At 36.5% G+C, this 17,962-nt stretch overlaps 1 protein-coding gene across 3 annotated transcripts in view; it reads right to left on the reverse strand.

Annotated features, from left to right (window-relative positions):
• The window catches only part of bnc2 (basonuclin zinc finger protein 2), a 274,475-nt gene extending 259,025 nt beyond the window's left edge, over positions 1-15,450 (reverse strand). For all 3 annotated transcript variants that reach the window (XM_015345266.2, XM_015345265.2, XM_015345269.2), the window contains exon 1: positions 14,716-15,450. In XM_015345266.2, the coding sequence (XP_015200752.1) occupies positions 14,716-14,718 (3 nt within the window). In that variant the 5' untranslated portion in view covers positions 14,719-15,450. The remainder of the gene's footprint in view (positions 1-14,715) is intronic.
• Positions 15,451-17,962: the final 2,512 nt, after the last annotated feature.

The following is a 17,962-nucleotide window of genomic DNA, read 5'->3' on the forward strand; positions in this document are numbered from 1 at the left end:
CGATGTGTATTTATAAAACCTCATTTAGAACGCATTCGACCTTATGTCATGAAGCTAGATTCACAATACCATTGGATCAAACAACAATTTACACCATTTATTCATGAACTGTTATTCTTATTTTAAACATAAAAGGAGCAAAGTGACACATTTTAAGCTTATTTTATGCCACTTTTGTGTCTCCAACTAACCACTTTGAGATGAAAGCGGGGTTTATATCATCACACAAAGAATATTTTTTTAAAGTTTTTCTTTATTAGGAAACAAACAACAGAATTCAACAAGGTAACATAGAATATCTCCACTTATTTTTTTCTCCTAACACCACCAATGTTTTCCTTAGGTTGCATCTAATACTCATTTACTGTAGGACACAAAAAATCCTCCAACAGTGAAAGAAGAAGATGGGTTTAACAGTGCTTTTAAAAGGTGAATACTGCTACTCCCCAGGCCCAGACAGTTCCCTCCCTGCCCCATTGGGCCCAAGTAATGGAGAACGCCATGTGATCAACCAAGAAAGGCCCATAGACACCAGAAAAGGTGATGCAGGAGCTGCCAAAACAGGGTGACCGTTCTTTCAGTAACCATGATACCCATTATCCACAGCCGGCTACAACGGCGAAGCAAGTGAAGAATTATTACCAAACAGCAAGAAATATTTCTTTCCCCGAGAAACATAGCCAAAGTTGAACAGATCCCCAAAACAAAGTCACATCTGAACATTCCCATGTCATATGAAAAAAATAGCCATTTCTCCCTTGAGGCACAGTCCAAACAAAGGGGTATCAGTGGGACCCATTAAAAATCGTATCCGAGGGGTTAAGTATATTAGAAACAGATCAGCTGATGATCAGGGCTTCTTCAGACACAACACAAATTGTTCTAAACTGCGATGGGTTCATTTACAAGAGGAATGTCCCTATTCCACATAGCACTTATCACCAGTGGTTTATAGGAGTTGCTCAATACATGAGTATAAATTGTGGACACCAGTCTTGTTGTTCTGCCTCTTACATTTGGTGTATTGTGCAAAGAGTAAGACGAGAGTTCTGTGCCCCAGGAAACGCCACAAGCAAGCTCTGCAGAGCAAATACATAAATTTAAAAGAAAGAACGTGTGTACAGTCAGTGGTAAAGCAGAACGAACACCAAAATTAAGTTTCAAATCAAAGAAAGGAAAAAAAAACTTGTCAGATTTTAAAACAGAGTTTATAAGTTCATAAGTTTCAATGCGTGTTCAGTTTCAATGTGTCACACAAATTCAAATGTCAAACACCTTTCGTTCTTTCTTTACTGCTTTACTGTCAAACACATCACATTTCAGAGATACTGTAAGCCCAGGTCCAATTGGCAATGCCAACAGTATCTTTTTATGGCCTGAAGCACAGCCAGAGAATAGGTCATTTTTGCCCAGTTTTGCTCCAAACCTCAGATGGACACATATCCAGTATCACATGTGGGTTGTTCACAGTTGACATTTGGGCAAGTTTAAAACTTTTTAGTATTTTTTTTATAATCATGAATCCAGATCCCAAACAGTGTTATGCTACACTAATAAAAATACAGCTAAAATCATTCTGTATGTCTAAAACAAGGACACATCAGAAAGACTGAAAAGTCAGCTTGCTAAGTCGGTCTGTGGTAGAGAATGGCATTTCAGCCCTGTATTCTAACTGAGCTGTATGTACTATTAGTACGGAGTGTATTAAAGTCTGAAAATGAGCAGTGGCCTGCACACAGCAAGTGACAAGTTTGAAGGATGCGCTTAATCAAGGCCCTGTGAAATGGTCTCTGCTCTGATGCTGTACATTGTTCCTCTCTTTAGTGCCTCAATATATTTCGACAGGTAAACAATTAATGACCTCAGGACTCAGGTGACACATTACTACACTTACAAGGAAGATGACAGGATTCCTGATGCATAGCCATTTAATTCCATACAAATAGCAGGGAGACTACTGAAATATTGGCATGATTGTACTGCAAGGACTCTATCTAATTACCCTCAGCTCTCATCTGCATGTTCTGGTTTTACTGTACATTTTTCTATAGAACCAAATTGATCAAAAAACGTATGGCACTTAACATCAGCTCAAACAATGGCTTTCAACCACAACATGAACTGTTTAGTTTTGCTTGAGCATTTAAAGAAACTAATGTCAGAACTTTTAACATTGTATTTAAACAGATATTTGCCATTTCAAGCTCGTAGAAGGATGATACTGTATATATCTTTCAATGTGTGACACAAATTCAATGGGTTTACAGTTGCAGTTAATATTGTAGGTGCTGAAATTATGTTTAAGACCAATTTCTTTTTAGTTAACCTGCATTACAATGTAATATTAAACTAAAAAGTATGAAAATGCACAGATGTATAAATCATTAAATTTAACAAACAAAACCCAAAGTAATGATTTATAGAAATCTAAATAACACATATAATGTTATAATTTAAAAAATCAGAAAAAATATACAGCTTATCATAAATGAAGCTGTACACTTACAGTAAATGTAATCCTAAAATAAAAAAATAAACAGAAATACCCTAGTGCTGGTAGAAAACATATACAGTATACAGTATGCACTTCAGATTGACTTACTTTCAGATAGGAACTTAAACCGGTTCATATACAGTATGGCACCACAAGTCAAGTGAAGCACCACTGCCAAGAGCCATGTCTCCAGAACACAACCAAATAAAAGAATCAATGCTCCAAAAGGAATTCAGACACACAAAAACAATTTTCACCTGTCCTGCACAAAATATTGCATAAAGAATGTTACCAGATGTAAAACAGAATAAATAGGCTATTTTCAAAATAATCAACTCAAGAGATTTTAAACATTTTCCATTTTTTTCTGTCACTGTCACAAATGTGAGTTGTCGGAAACTAACAAAAAAACTATTTTTTTAACGAAAGAGTTCAAACTACAACAGCAGAAACCCCAAAGCATTTTTTAAAGAAAAGTTAACAGAATGCGCTGCTTTTTTGTCTGTTGGCAGTCTGAATTTCTGAATCAAAACCAAGAAAGAAAGGCAAATATGAGTTTAGTTTTCTTAATCATCTGTATAAAAAAAAAGATCTGTTTAAGCATTCAAACATATTAGATATCAGCACAGCTCCAAAAGTTTTTTTTTTTCAGAGCTACAGTTAAAGTAAACTGTCAGCGAGAGAAGCTAACAGGCCTCAGAAAATACACTGAGAGCAGCCTGGCCTCTGGATGCCTATTAAAAACAGAATTCCAGCACTAACTGTTTGTGTTTGCAGTAAACTCCTACGAAGTGCTATTACAGCCAGACCTCAGCCTACCCCCACGACACTCTCGTCTCTGACCGCCGTGCACTATCAACATGTGGCACATGTCCTTGACGAACACAGGAGGGCTGCACCCCAGGAAATTTGCTGGTACAATAATGGTGTTCCCCATTTCTCTTTTATGGTTGCCGGGATAGGAGCGAAGAATCTAATAACTGTGACAGTGGGCTTTTGGCTTTGTTCCTGCCTTCCCAGACAGCGAAGCTGTGCAGACACTAATGAAAGGTTAAATGAATAGGACAAACTGACAAGAGGTACAATAAAGGAGGGGGCTGCGGTAATCCACAGGCCCCTGAGGCCGAGCTCTTTGGGGCTCAGAGCCGAGCAAGGACAGACCCTTTCGCAGAGTCACAATATTTAAACCAGCTTGCCCTACAACAGAGTCTTTTTGTGTCTGAGTGCATGTCTGGCTTTCACAAACGAAAAGATACTGAAAAGAATTTCAGCATGGGGTTCTTTGATAAATGTTAAGGTCATCACAAGAAAGGGTGGAAGGGTGGGGTGGGGGGGTTTGCAAGTCTTGTCTTGTGTACTTTGGTACATGCGCCCTAGTGGAATGTAAAGTCACATGAAAGAAGCCTCTTAGAAACTTCTTTTTTTTTTATCAGCCGGCATGCTGTCCTGTCCCTTCCCTGCAGAATACCTGCCAGTGTTATCCGGCTCTGAAATAACTCGTCATGTCTTCTGCTCCTGGCGATAAATTTTCTCATTAAGGCTTCCCCGATCATTTTCAAAGAAGGGCAGGAAGCGGTGGGGGAAAGCAGAGTAAATCAAATCAATTGAAATGAAAGATCAAAATATATTAAGAAAAAACACCGTTCCATTTGAATTCTTCCTCACACATGCCGACCTGATTGTGACAAGTCTGTAAAACTGTTCTCTGGTAAAAACGCACAAAAAAGTTCTGGAACTACGGATAAAGAAACACGGGAATGTGCCTCAGCGGCTTTTGGCCCATTTAGACCTCTTGATTATTAAATGGAGTGGATTCTTGAGAAGATCACAAAATCCTCCTAACACGTATGCTAAGGAAATGTACTGTATGTTTTCACTTTATACTGTAGCAACCCCACATGGCTTCATTTTTTTCTATTAAAGCTGCACAAAGGAGGTTTCGAGTGTGTATTGATTTATCAAACTTGTCAATACTGCCATTACTTCGAACAGCTAGTTGTTTTTATTTTAAATATTGCTTTTTAATGCATATGACTATTATTTGTTGCATAATCATTTCAAAGCAAAAATACCGGTACATTCTAATGACTGTCTTACACAAAACTGCAATAAATTGGCAATTGAACAAATTGATTAATTATATTACCAGTCACATGATTGTTACTGGGAATTCAATTCCATCTTGAAAGTTTACTTCAAGAGCCTAATCTAGCCAGTTTACAGTTCAAATTTATGTCTGATTATGTACACATCACTATTTGTTTAAAACAAAAAGACTGTTTTTATTTATTTTATCCTTATTTTTCATTATATTTAGCTAACTCTTATTATTTAAAAAATAAAATAGGGTGAAAAATACATTTGTATGTTCCTTCACGTATTTGACTTATAATGGCTGAGGAAAGCCCACTAATGCAACTAACATTTAGAGCCAGATGTAAAACATAAGGAAAACCAGTCATATTTTCCTTCAAGTGTGCTAGTTTTTTACTTATTACAATAAGAAGTAAGAGCATGAAACATGCTCTTTAAATGAAGTAAACAAGGGCTAATTTTCAGAGCTACAGGTACTGTACATCCTCATTGTTTTTTCCTGTTGATCATGTGATTGCAAGCTGATCATAAAGTCTCACTGAAATAGAGTGTATCTCTTAATCTATTGTCAAGATTAGTTTCTTAAAGAGCTTACATTATGTACCAATGTATAGTATTAGGACATACAAATGTAGCTCAAAGAATGCAATGTGTTATGTTTTTTAAGTGTGAATATACGTCTTCAAAAACAACAAAACACTCCTGTTTTGTTTACTAGAACCATCCAATGACATGACATGACAGCACTGTGCTCTTCATAATCAACTAATACTTACCCTTAAAATAATACAGCACACACCATAAAAACACAGTTCAGCTATTACATTCTTTTCAACCCTTCAGTGTCCTCCTTCAAGGTATTAGCAATTTTAATGAACTGTCATAATTCTGTGTTCATAAAGAACATTTTAAACTATTAAAATGAATAACAAAAAATATATTTCATTGTGATTTTTATTTTGCTGATAGAATTCTTTATCTTCAAACATACTTATTAACGTGACTACGTCTCTAAGTAAACAGTGACTGATTTTTTGTCTTGTGTGTGCTTTTTCCTTTTATCAACTAAACTGCTTCCAAAATAAGAAAGAATAGTATCACCACAGTGTTTTCAGAGTTTGTTTATACAGTTTACCACATGTGGATAACAATATTCTTCTTATACTAACTTTTCCTAAACAACTTTCTATGTCTGATGTGTAGTTTACCTACATTTAGTGAATGTAACTTCAGGAGCTACTACTTTTGAAAAGTCATTTTAAGACAGGGATTTAGTACTGTTTTAGGTCCTGTAACCTCTTTAGCCATTAATGTCTGTGGTTTTGCTTTAAAAAAAATTAGCAAAAGATATTATAATTTATAACAGAAATACAAAAGGCAAGCATGAGATCCAAGACCTGTATGTTACACCACTTCAAAAAGTAATATTTTATATTTAATAAACAGACATTTAAGAGCAAGTATTGGACATATGGACAATACCATAATTATGTAGCCTTTTTTTTTACGATAGAAAAGGTGTGAGGCCCTCAAGTCTCTGAAACTAGGGCTCTGGCTAAGGGTTTAATTCAACTTGAACTTCTTGTGAAAGTGTTTCGTAAAACAATAAATAAATCAGTCACTGTTGTAAACCTATGACTTAACAAGGACCTCAACAGGGTCTATTAAGGGGTTTCCAACTTTCTTTGAAAAAGAACATCACCCTTCAGTAATGTGAGTTTTCTTGAACAAAAAAGCAATGCCTATTCAGAAATAGCTGCTCCAGAGTCTTTAAAAACAAAAAGTATATTAAGCGTTGTAAAACCTTTATGAGATTTTAGTATGGAAAAAAATTGACAAGTGTTTATTACTAAGATAAATGGTTTGCGTTTGTTGTATTTTAACAACTTCTGCTGTTGTTTTCTTTGTTAAGGATACCTTACGTACTTAGCTGGATGTCATAAAGGTGCAACCATTAACATTTATTCAATCTACTATACATTTGCATGGAAATGTTGTCTTCTGAACACTTTGCATCTTTCTAATAAGAATAACGGAGAGCTGAATATAGCTTGGTTGACATCATCTCTACTACAAAGGGAAATTCTCTCACAAAATGTTCATATTACTGTACAGTCAGAGACCAACAACACCTGAGGCACACTGAAAATTGCAGAGAGGGTAACGGTATAAACATTTTTTAAGTTTTTTGTCAAAATATTGTGTAAGTATTCTAAAAGAATGTGGATATATTTTGACATAATATATATTATTATAATGATAGAATATAACCCCTTGAGCTGCATTATCTTGAAAACGAGATGGTGCATCTCAAGGGATTATATCCTATCAGTAAACCTAGTAAGAAAAGAAGGCATCTTGGGGTCTTTTAATTTTCCCAGCATTTGCTGGAGGTATTTCACTTTATACAAACATTTTATAGCATTAAGTATTTGAACATTTTATTTCCTATGCTACAAAATGAAACATGTAAATCTATCAACGGAGGTAACACATGTAAGGAACTTTTAAAACTCATTAGCTGGTAGTGCAGTTAGCACTAGTGTAAAATAAAACTTTGTGAGGCTTCTTTATATACTGTACAGTGTAGTATAATAAAGATTTTAGGGAAAGAATTAAGAAACCATTAATAGGTATTACCTTTCTTGAAGACCTCAAATTAAAACTTTTAATTCCACGCAAAAAAAAAGTCAAATACAGGAAAAGACCCAGCTTAACACAATGTTGCCTTCCTAAAACAGAAAACTCCACTGCCTTGAGCCTTTCGTACAGGATTGCAAAGTGGTTTGGCTATCCACTGGAGAAAAAGAGTGCGCAAACGATTAACTGAGAAAAGGAAAGGGGTGCCTGGGCTCCACATGATTTTCCCAGGTTTTCGGCATGTTCCACCCAGCATAACATCGGGCAATTTATATTGGACAGCCTTGTGCTGGCTATAAAATACAAATTACAGAACATAACCCTATACCTCCCTACTGAATCATCCATTACAGACAAACTCCTGTTCTTTGCAATCGCTGCCGGTTCCTACGTCTTTCCAGTCGGTTTGAATTACTTTTTTCCCCCTTTAAAAGGACGAATTGCAGCTGAATTGGAGCTCCCACTCTCCCCAAGTCCGATCAGCTTAAAGCCACTGTTTGACACACTAAAGTGTTCATTTTACTGTGTGGAGCTTCATTATTTCTGAGAAAAAATAATCCCATGTCACACACCGGTATAATAAATAAAGAAAAGCTGCATATTTATTTCTTGAAAGATACATTAACTCAATCCAGATAACATTTTCTCTGAATTAAGTTTTACGGCCCTAAATAACAATTAACTGTCTTGGAAAACAAAACAAGGAATGGAAGGTAATTCAGTAGTAATCTTTGTGGAAACAACAGCACCCATTCTTTTGAAAAAGCAAAAGGTTTTTGAATGACATATTGATCTTAAAACATTAAAGAGCATAAAACAGTTTAAGAGAATTAAACATTACAAAAGGTGTTTTACACTCTAAAAGCCAAAGACATCTTAAAAGGGCCTTGTAAATATTGGCAAGATCTTCTAATTGGTACCACATCCTAGCATCCTACTTTAGTAGCCTCTTCCTTAGTTCCAGAGCAATACAATCCTTTATCCTCTCGAGAAGTGAGCCTCTCAAGGTGCAAACTTCTCAGAAACACAAAGGTCGCTTCAGAAGAAGAGCTACTCAAGTCTTTCCACAGCGCATGCCGTCACATTCCGAGTTCTTCAACACCTGGAAGCACGTGAGTACTATTCAAATAATCAAATTATATCAACACTGAGTGACGGCATTAGAATTCCAGGAAATGGAATGTACCATAATAACATCCAATGTTATTACTTCTTGCAAAGGGTTAAATTTATATGTAAGTTATGTTTCTTTTCTTTGTTTTACAGCTCAAAACAAAAATATGCATAACATAGGAATACTAGCAGGTACCTTATATGCTCCTTAAAATGACTAAACCGCTATCAATTTAAACTACAGGCCAAGATATAAATCTCACATGCAGATACTAAACTTAGGATTTAAGAGACAAAATAAAGAACTATACAAACATCCCTAAAATATACTGTACAGTACCTCTGTATTCAATTTTTTGTCTTACTATAACAGGAAAATGTCCACTGTATCCAAATTTCTTAGTTGACTTCTGTTACATAAGTTACATAAGTGGTTTTAAGGGGTTCACTGTTTTTGATATTCTTTTCACTGTGTTGTTTATAAGTATAATTAATGTCCAGCTAATGTATATTGTTTTAAATCAAGTATGTCACCCACTGTGCTTTCTATTAAATTACAGTTTGCATTCCAATTTGTTTGAAGATTTCACAGCCTCTTTGTTTAATCATTATGTCTTAAGCTTTAGTTACAGTGTCCTTTTCAAAGACTTCATTTGAGCTTAAGAGGGGGAAAAAAAGTTCTGAAAATATTACCTTTTCTGCCACTGCCAAGAAACACTATCACTAACTCTGGTTTCAACAGATGCCTCAGTTATCTCTACACAGCTAAATGATATCCCTCTGTGATTCTCAATGCCCTGAAAATCAACCACAACTAAATTTTTGGTGTAAAAAAACACCAAACATGTTTAAATGTTTAAAATTAAAGTTTAAGGGACAGCATTTTCTGTTTTTTTGTGAATAAATTCACAGCTGGCATAAGATTGGCAATGCTCAAACAAACAACAACAATTAAAACATATTTTTACAGTTGGACTCCCCATCCCAACAATTATGAATAGCGCTATTTTCTTCATTGGGTCCTTTTCCTGAAAAATAACACCAGGTTGGAAAATGCTGTTTGCTTACTCTTTTAACACTATTGATTGTGCCAAGGCATCTTCCTGAATTTCACAAGAAAAATAATAGGAAAAAAAAAATCACAAAACTCTTCAACTCTTGTTATGGCAATAATTAAATTATTCGCACTTAATTACACAGTTTTTCACACACCACTTGAAAGGTTCCATTGTTTGGGTAGCAAAACCCATATTATATTTGGGAAATAATTTTCACAAACAAGGAGCACACAAACTAATAACAATTAAAAAAGTCTGTTTTGAAAGGGGGGGGGGAGAAAACGAATCACAAGCACTTCAGATGTCTGACTAAGAAACTTCTGGAACTTTCCACTTCTGGGTTTGTTAAAAGATGGGGGAGTAATGTCCAACAGGACTCATAAATGAAACGAATCTGATGGCCTCTATCCTCAGGTGGTTTCATTTACAGCTTGGCAGCTTGCGGCTTTCCAAAGAAGTATCACTTGGATGGGCACAGAAAATGAATTTTCAAGAGGAGCTCCAGTCTCGGTGGGGTAGTGGGACATTAACATGGAGAATTTTGAAGAAGTCACCTAGGAAATGTTCTGCCTCTTCTTCATATAAACCTTTAATTTAAAACACTAAGTGTTTGTACAGTATTTATAAAAAAATATATTTATAATCATATGCTGTTTTTTAGGGACAAGGCTATTCTGCAAGCAGTTTGAAGACATCAACATCTGCCCACTGTGTTTCAGGAACACATACTGTACAACTTAAACGAACAGCAGATAGTGAAAAACTTAAAACTACTAAAAAAAATTATATTGTAAAATCACATGCGATTATGAAAAAGATCTGACATGCCCTCCTGTACTTGTAAATCCGACTGCCAGAAGAAGAGATATTTCCATGAGGAACAAATGAGAATAACGTGGGCTGTATATACATATATTGCCACTCAAGGAAAGCCAACTGAAGCAAGTTCTACTTCAAAATATGTTTTTGATTATTGTAAATCATGCATCACGTAAGAGTCTGAAAATGCCTCTGCAATTCCTGTTTGTCCAAAAAAAAACATATACAATGCACAGGAAACTGCAAAGCTTCAGTGCTGCATCAGATTGAACACCTACCAAACCAAATTGTTTCAAAACCTATGCAAGTCAATACATCACCTCTTGCCATGTTGCCATGACACTGTCTTCTGAAATGCCTTGTTAAGGCAGGTCTAAATAGTTTGCCAATGGCGGTGTTGGCTATAATCTGTTCTCATGGATGAACTATCGTTACAATAGCAATCCAAGAAGGATACAGCAGAAGAGGCCAGGCTCAAGCAAAGATCACAACAAAGCAAGCATACAACTGCAGTTCATCTTCTTGTGCATATAACCTTTCCATATGCGTCACAAGAGCTCAGCAGATGGTGTGCTCTTCTTGTATGGTCTCAAAGGCAAAGTGCTGCAACAAGCATGACTACATTTCAGGCTGTAACTTCTGTCACAAAATAAACCATTGTTCTATGAAAATGAACGGTTTAATTTGAATTCTTACATTTATACACTTGTGTGTTTAATTAGTCCATGGATTGAAAGATTGGCATAGTTTTGTAATGCCATTTTTGTTTTCTGTTTAATTATGTTTTCTGCTAAACTGACTCAAAAACCAAAGCCTTACACAACCAAGAAAAATGAAATACTGAACTAATAGGAGAAATGCCAAATTTAAATTATAAATTTATAATCTATTAATAAGGACCTTTCTGATAAAGGATGGATGATTATTCTTTAGGGTAGTACTAAGGTGTATGTAGTAGTTACTTTTTAACTTGCAAAAAAAAAACTAAACACTTTGTAAATGTTACTTCTGTTGATTGCTTTTGTCATTTTGCTGTTGAGGTTCCTCAACAAAGACCAATATCTGCCTCATTATAAAAGGAAAATATGCTGGGGTATGTCTTAAAATGAATTTGGTTTTTAACAGAAAACATGGCTGCCTTGTAACTGACGTGAATATGTAACAATGAAATGAAAGTTAAGTATTTTCTTACAGCACTCATGTAGTAAACAAAATACTGATCTGACAGACAGAAAAATGTGCACACTTAAATATATACAGTATGTGCTATCCACGTATGTGTGTTGAGATACAGTATATACTTAATAAATACATGTGGTGCTACTGTCCCGAGTCAAGGCTTGGACCTGACCTTTCTGATCTGTCTTAGACAAGACTGTTTTAAACACCGGCACTGAAAGAACCAAACAACAGTAAGAAAAGAACGAACAGAAAAGGCCAGTGTCCAATTTCTTTTCCAACAGCTGTATTATCCAACTTAAGTTGCTCTGTTAATTTAGCTCCCACAAGGACTAACTTGGAAGGTAAAAAAAATACTAGAAAAGATCAATTTGCTGGGAGAGATCAAATGAGAAAACTGTGGGGACAACATGGGGTCAGGGAGTGAAGAACTAAGCAGACCTGTTCTTCATTAAGACTGGCTCTCTTGGGGCCGTCACAGGCTACCTGTCCATGGGCTTATTGAACCGTCTAACCATCATCTACTTTCCAATTCTTCAGAGCCCCAGTGAATCACAGCCTACTGCTGACAAGCTAGCCTGGGACTCAGCCTACAACATGAAAGTGCTCCCCCGCCCCCCCCTCTCCACCCACACCCCCTTCCCTTGTCTAAATCTGGGCTGATTTCTGAAAAAGACGACACCGTGTTGACTTGTGACATGGCAAGATGAAATGCGAAGGTCTGGGCTAGTCTAGAAGCTGCACAGATAAAAGTAATCAAATGACACTCCTGGAATGCAAATTGGCATTCTTGACTGCAGCACTTACACAACCATGAAACATCTCTGACAGGAACCAAGATTAGGACAAAATATTATGTAAAGCGCTGAACTCATAAACTCTGACTGGAGCAGTCAAACTGGAGAGTACAAGCGCTTTTAAAAGGAGGGAGCTGTGATCTTTTTTTCCCTCTTTTATTTCCTTAACAAGCTTAAATCTGTTACTCCTGCATGAAAACTTTTTTTTCCCCAGTTCCGAGCCTGTTATATGCATCAATGAAAAAAGGCAGAAAGTCGTGTAATGCTGATTTTCGAACATGATTCTTAGTTGGCACTCTTTTGAAGGTATGTATTTAAAAAATGGCAAAAACAGCTGTTAGTTTCACAACCAAACAGAATACTGTGCTCTTGTTTTCTTGAAGACCACAAGTCTGTGAAGACATAAAGCTGCACATTTTCTTTTCATTGAAATGATTAAGTAAATGCAATTTTCATATCTGTGTGGCTTCATGCAGTACTTAAATATTGTACTCACTCCACAGTGTAAACACTTCTGAACAATGTAAATTATTAATCTACAATTTATTTATGAAAATCACATTCTTTCAATATTAAATTTATCTTAATTACTGCATGGTGGATTGTATTTATAATTCAATCAAAGCTGAATGAACTATGGTGAAACCTCTATTGCTGTTACTTTGTTCACTTTAATCTTTTTATTGATTTGGTTTATACAACACAAGGCGTTTAAGCAGCTTATTGACAGTTTTTTTTAAAACATCAGCACTCAGCCAATATTGGACTATAATATAAAGTACATTGTTATTATTTATGATTTGGTCCAGGTTAACTTTTGTTTTCAACTTGTAACTTTGTATCAAAGCTTGTTTTTGATTTCATCACTGAATTTAAGAAAAACTGCCATTCTGGTTTAAAATCTTAATAAATGCATTGTAACAGTCTAAAACAACCTGACTTTGGGGCCACCCTGCTTATGTACAACTACTTATTTATTCAAATGTATTATTCCCACTCAATACGCTTACACTTAACCTACTGCCTTCAAACAGCATTTATCGCTATCTTTAGTGTAAATATGTCTTACTGTATTGTCTGGTTTGTCTTATTGGATTGTTGTCCGATTTTTAAATAAAGAATAAAAGTGTTCAATTGTTTCAACAAATTAATACACGCCTGTTACAAAGTATCATTATTAAAAAAATGCTTTTTAACACAACTGCAATGCGAAAACCCTTTTTCGTGCCGACGACATCGATCGTTTCATGCTCTTTTGCTGAGACGAGTAATACATTTCCCCTGTAAAAAATGCTAAGCACACTTTTATTTAAAACAAAAACATTTCGCTGTTTACATCCACTAAAGGTTGCGCATTCTTTCAAAAGGAATCTTCGAAAAGTGTCACCAGAGGGTAAAAAGCACGGCAACGCTAACAGAAACGCAAAGACAAGTTCTTCGGTGCTGTTTCGGGTGTAGTTTCGTCACACGTAATAATAAGCGGAGCAATTAAACTGGTGAAGTCCTAAACAGGTACAGGCCAAAAGACAAATTTTCGTGGCCCAGACCTAGTCTTGTAACTTATTTTTGAAAGTCTCGGGAAAATGAATATCCACTGCAAAGCTGTTGTATCATGCACAGTACCAGCACACCTTCTCCAGTATTTGTAAAGCACTGTGAGCTTTCTTAAAGTTGCCTGCTTTTGACAGTTCACCGTGCGTCTTTCCTAACTTGAACAAGACCAGGTATTGCTGTTAAAATGATATCTTTGTACTGGGTCATGCCCGTAATGTCTTCACTACAGCCGAAAACCGACTTATCGATCGATAGCCGTGAATAGCACTACACGTTACTATTACGCCCACAATTAAAGAATAGCAAACGATAGAACAAAACGCTCACTTAAAACTGTCTAATGCGTGGCGATAAAACATTCACCCTGTTACACTTTCTTGTGCTCAGCATTATTCTTGTTAATAATAATAAATACATTTAATTAGTCTTCATACATTTTTAATGAAATGGACATGCTTTTTGGGTCTGCGCTAGTACTAGAAAAGGCTGGTTTGGCGGTTACATTTTAACTTTTGAAGTTGTACAGTATATAAACTTAGCTATAGGAAAAATAAACAGACGTGATATTTTTTTTTATTCTGACAGCATAAAACAAATATTGAGCGCTTTATAAAATGTGAGATAGCAAACAATGAACTAGAGGAATATGAATAATATCAAGGAAAACCAAGTTTGTTTAGTGAAATTCTATAAAATAAAATAATGAAAGACACAATGGGCGAATGGATCCTGTGAAAGTTTTTTTTAAAGTAAAATCTGATACAGAACAAAATAACAATGCCACCTAAGCGTCCCTATACTTATTAGTATTTGCTTCATCGACTCTGCAGGACAAGTACAAACATACCAGGCCAAGCTATTCAAGAAAGTTTTCAAAAAAGTTTGCCATGCATTGAGCTGTGTATGGAGTAACACGAAATTGAATTAATTTTTGATACAGCAAGAGGCATACCGTTTACATATTTACCATTTCTGCATGTTGTCTCTGGAAGAGCCCAGGTCCTGTAGCTTTTAAACTTGACGTCCTGAAAAGTATGATTTCGCCCTCAAGTGGGGAATTTCTTTTCTCCCCACTTTCAGTCTCTGAGGAAATCGAGAAGTCTGAAGGTGTCCTCCTGGGTAGTGCTGCTGAGATGCAGCCGTATTAATTGTTTTATGACTTTAAAAGAAGGAAGCAACGCGTCTTCTTTTACACCCGGTTCTGCACGGAATTCTCGCCTGCTGCTGCGCGCAAGACGACGTTCCTCGTGAAGCACCGCAGTTCTCAGTATTAGAACACACTATTGTCCCCTTTCCAAAACCTGGAACACAAATTGCAGAAGGAAATCGCTGACTGTTATTGGCTCTCCTCTCCAGGAACAGTAATAAGTTATCCCAGTAAACCTCTGCGCTTGTCTGGGGGGAAAAAATAGACCGTCTCTCTCGCTCTCTGGTGTTCCTCCTCGGTCGCGTTTAAGTGCTTAGTCTGCTGAAGGCATTCAATCGCTGCTGACTGGGAAACAGAAGATTCAGTTGATTTCTGGAAGTTCGGCGCATTCGGAATTAGACGAGATGCTTACAGATTTGATTTTCGTCTGTCGTATCGAGTAGCTCTTCCTCTGGAGTGTAATCTGAGTGATTTTTAGGCTGGATTTTAGCCGTCACGGTGTTGTGTAGGGGTAAAGAGTCACATCTGTGTGTGACACTGAGCCAACTAAACTAAAACCCTGCCCTGCAGACATGTAGACCGTACACCACTTATTAGTACTTACACAGCACTTAGTTTACTTTCATTGCAGGGACAGGGGTGCTGTTTCGACGTACTGTAAAAACATGATATTTCAATGCATGTTTCTAGTGGAGGAGGATAGTCATGTACTGTATGGCAATCTACTTAACAGTTTGAATTATTTCTATTTACAAAAGACAATCCTGTAGACCTTAGGTACTGTATAAGCGAATTGCGAGCATAGTACAGTAGCTGCACGTCTTGTCCTGGCTAGTCTCTTATGGAACGAACACTATAGGCTAAGGTTTATGAAGTTTAGCGTGTCATACAAGATTGAACATCAGTATTTCGTTGCTGAAAAGAGTGAAATGTATACAATTAAACCAAAAATGAATTATTGTGCCTAGGTAGATTAATGCATACCCCTAAAAAAAATCCATGCTTCACATCAAACTATGATGTTGCAGATGATCATTTTTGAAAGTTCTAAAGTAAGACCTGCAAAGAAATCATACTGTTATAAAGAACTTAAGGCTACCAACACTCAACACAAATCATATTTATGCTGTATTTACATTTATACAGTAAAATATCTACAGGGTATATATGTATTGTATAATCATACATCACCAACAAGGGTGTATAAAACAATTCATTTTAAAGATGAAAGTAAATTAGGGTACTAGTCATTCATCCACGGGATTACAGGAGACTGCACTCAGTGAGCACAAGGCATGTAGAAACTAGTTACAACATTGGCCATCTGCTACATATACAAATATATGCAACTTGTTGTATACTGTATATCTATATAGTTACAGTACACACACTGAAAGAAATAAGACTTGCTACTGTAACTAGTTTCTCTTTAAGCCCTTTAAGTGAAGTGTAACTATTAAGATAAAGGCAGTGTCATTCTTAAATTTCCACTTCGCAGTTACCCAAATACGACTGCTTTAAAAAAAACAACTAGAATTGCAATGAAACTAAAATTTAGTTCTTGTGGTTTGATTTTCTTCTCCTAGCAACCTACAGTAAGTAACCTTGTGAGTTTGCCATGTGCTTAAACCTAACAGTAACAACAGTAACATTAATAACATTAATGCAAACAGTAATACTTGAGCACGTTGTGTGGCAGAGATATGAAATCCTAGCCTCAAGATTTACTGGGCCAGTTTCAAAGGGTTTTTCTAAACTAGTTCTCACTTGTTTATAGCAGTGGATTGGTCTGGCTGTGGGAGAGGACTGATGCCTCATCAGTGTGTAACATGCATTGCTGTCTTGTCTACTTGAGGGCCTCTGTAACTTCTGGCTGATACAGTCCTTCAGGATTCTCTTCATGAGGGAATGATGCCTGTCCGTGTCACCAGCCTGAAGACAGCAGTGTTTTCAGCTCAAGCTCCTCCTGGCACACACAGATTGAAAGGAAAGTTTCCATGCCCTGACCAACCACTGAACCTCAATCACATTGAGCACATGTGGGCTCACAGTACCTAAAATAAAGTGTATATTATCTGTCTGCAACGGAGTGCCGTATCATGAGTTAGCATTGCTGATGGAGTTCCCCACATAAAATCTAAGTAAACTGTTGCCTTGCATGACACAGAGAATGACCCCTAAATTTATTAACGTCATTCACATTCTGCTCCTTTGGCATATTACGGTGGAACAGTGTTGGAAAGGATCAAGTGTCCTTTCATTATCATTATAATTTCATTATCATCATGTAACCTATGCTATACTGATTTGAGGTTAAACACACTGTATGTTAAATTATATATGTGCAGAAATATTTTCTAAAGGTCTTATTGTCCCCGTAGAAGAAAAATGTCCTGTACTGTGGATACTGTATACCAGTTTTATTTGGTAGTTTGAAATCTTGTGCCTTTAAATCATTGCAGGGCTAATTTTCTCAATAGACAAGAAGGCAGGTACATGTGAAGTCACTGATTCCATAAACAGTACTGCAATTCATTGACAGCCACAGACCTGTCATTTAGTTTCATGTATAAGATCAAACAACAAGAGACCTCTGCACCACTGAACAAAAACATTCATCTCATATACAGAAGGAATCAGGGGTGAATTATCCCATTCAGAGAATATGTTTTCTCCTCAATATGACAACCATTTGTGTCCATGCTGGCTTGGAGGTGTTTCTGGTGGATACCAGCAATTTAGAACTATTTAGTACTGTGTGTACGACACATTTTCCATGTGACCATATACTCCATGATCTCACTTTTGGTACACAACTGTGTTGTATGCCAAATTGAATTGCTCCACAACCCAGTTCTCTGTGTGCAGCTGTTTGAATCGGCCAACTAGCTTTATAATCGCTGTGTATAAATATGATACCCAACCATCTATCCATCCACCATCCCTCCATCATCAGTAACTCATATATCTCTAGACTGTCATGGTGAGCTGAAGCCTAAATTAGCCAGCAAAGGGAATAATGTGGAACTACAGCCAGGATGGCATGCCAGTCGATGGTAGGACACAC

The sequence above is a fragment of the Lepisosteus oculatus genome, chromosome 1 (genome assembly GCF_040954835.1).
Source record: "Lepisosteus oculatus isolate fLepOcu1 chromosome 1, fLepOcu1.hap2, whole genome shotgun sequence".
Classification (NCBI taxonomy): Eukaryota; Metazoa; Chordata; class Actinopteri; order Semionotiformes; family Lepisosteidae; genus Lepisosteus; species Lepisosteus oculatus.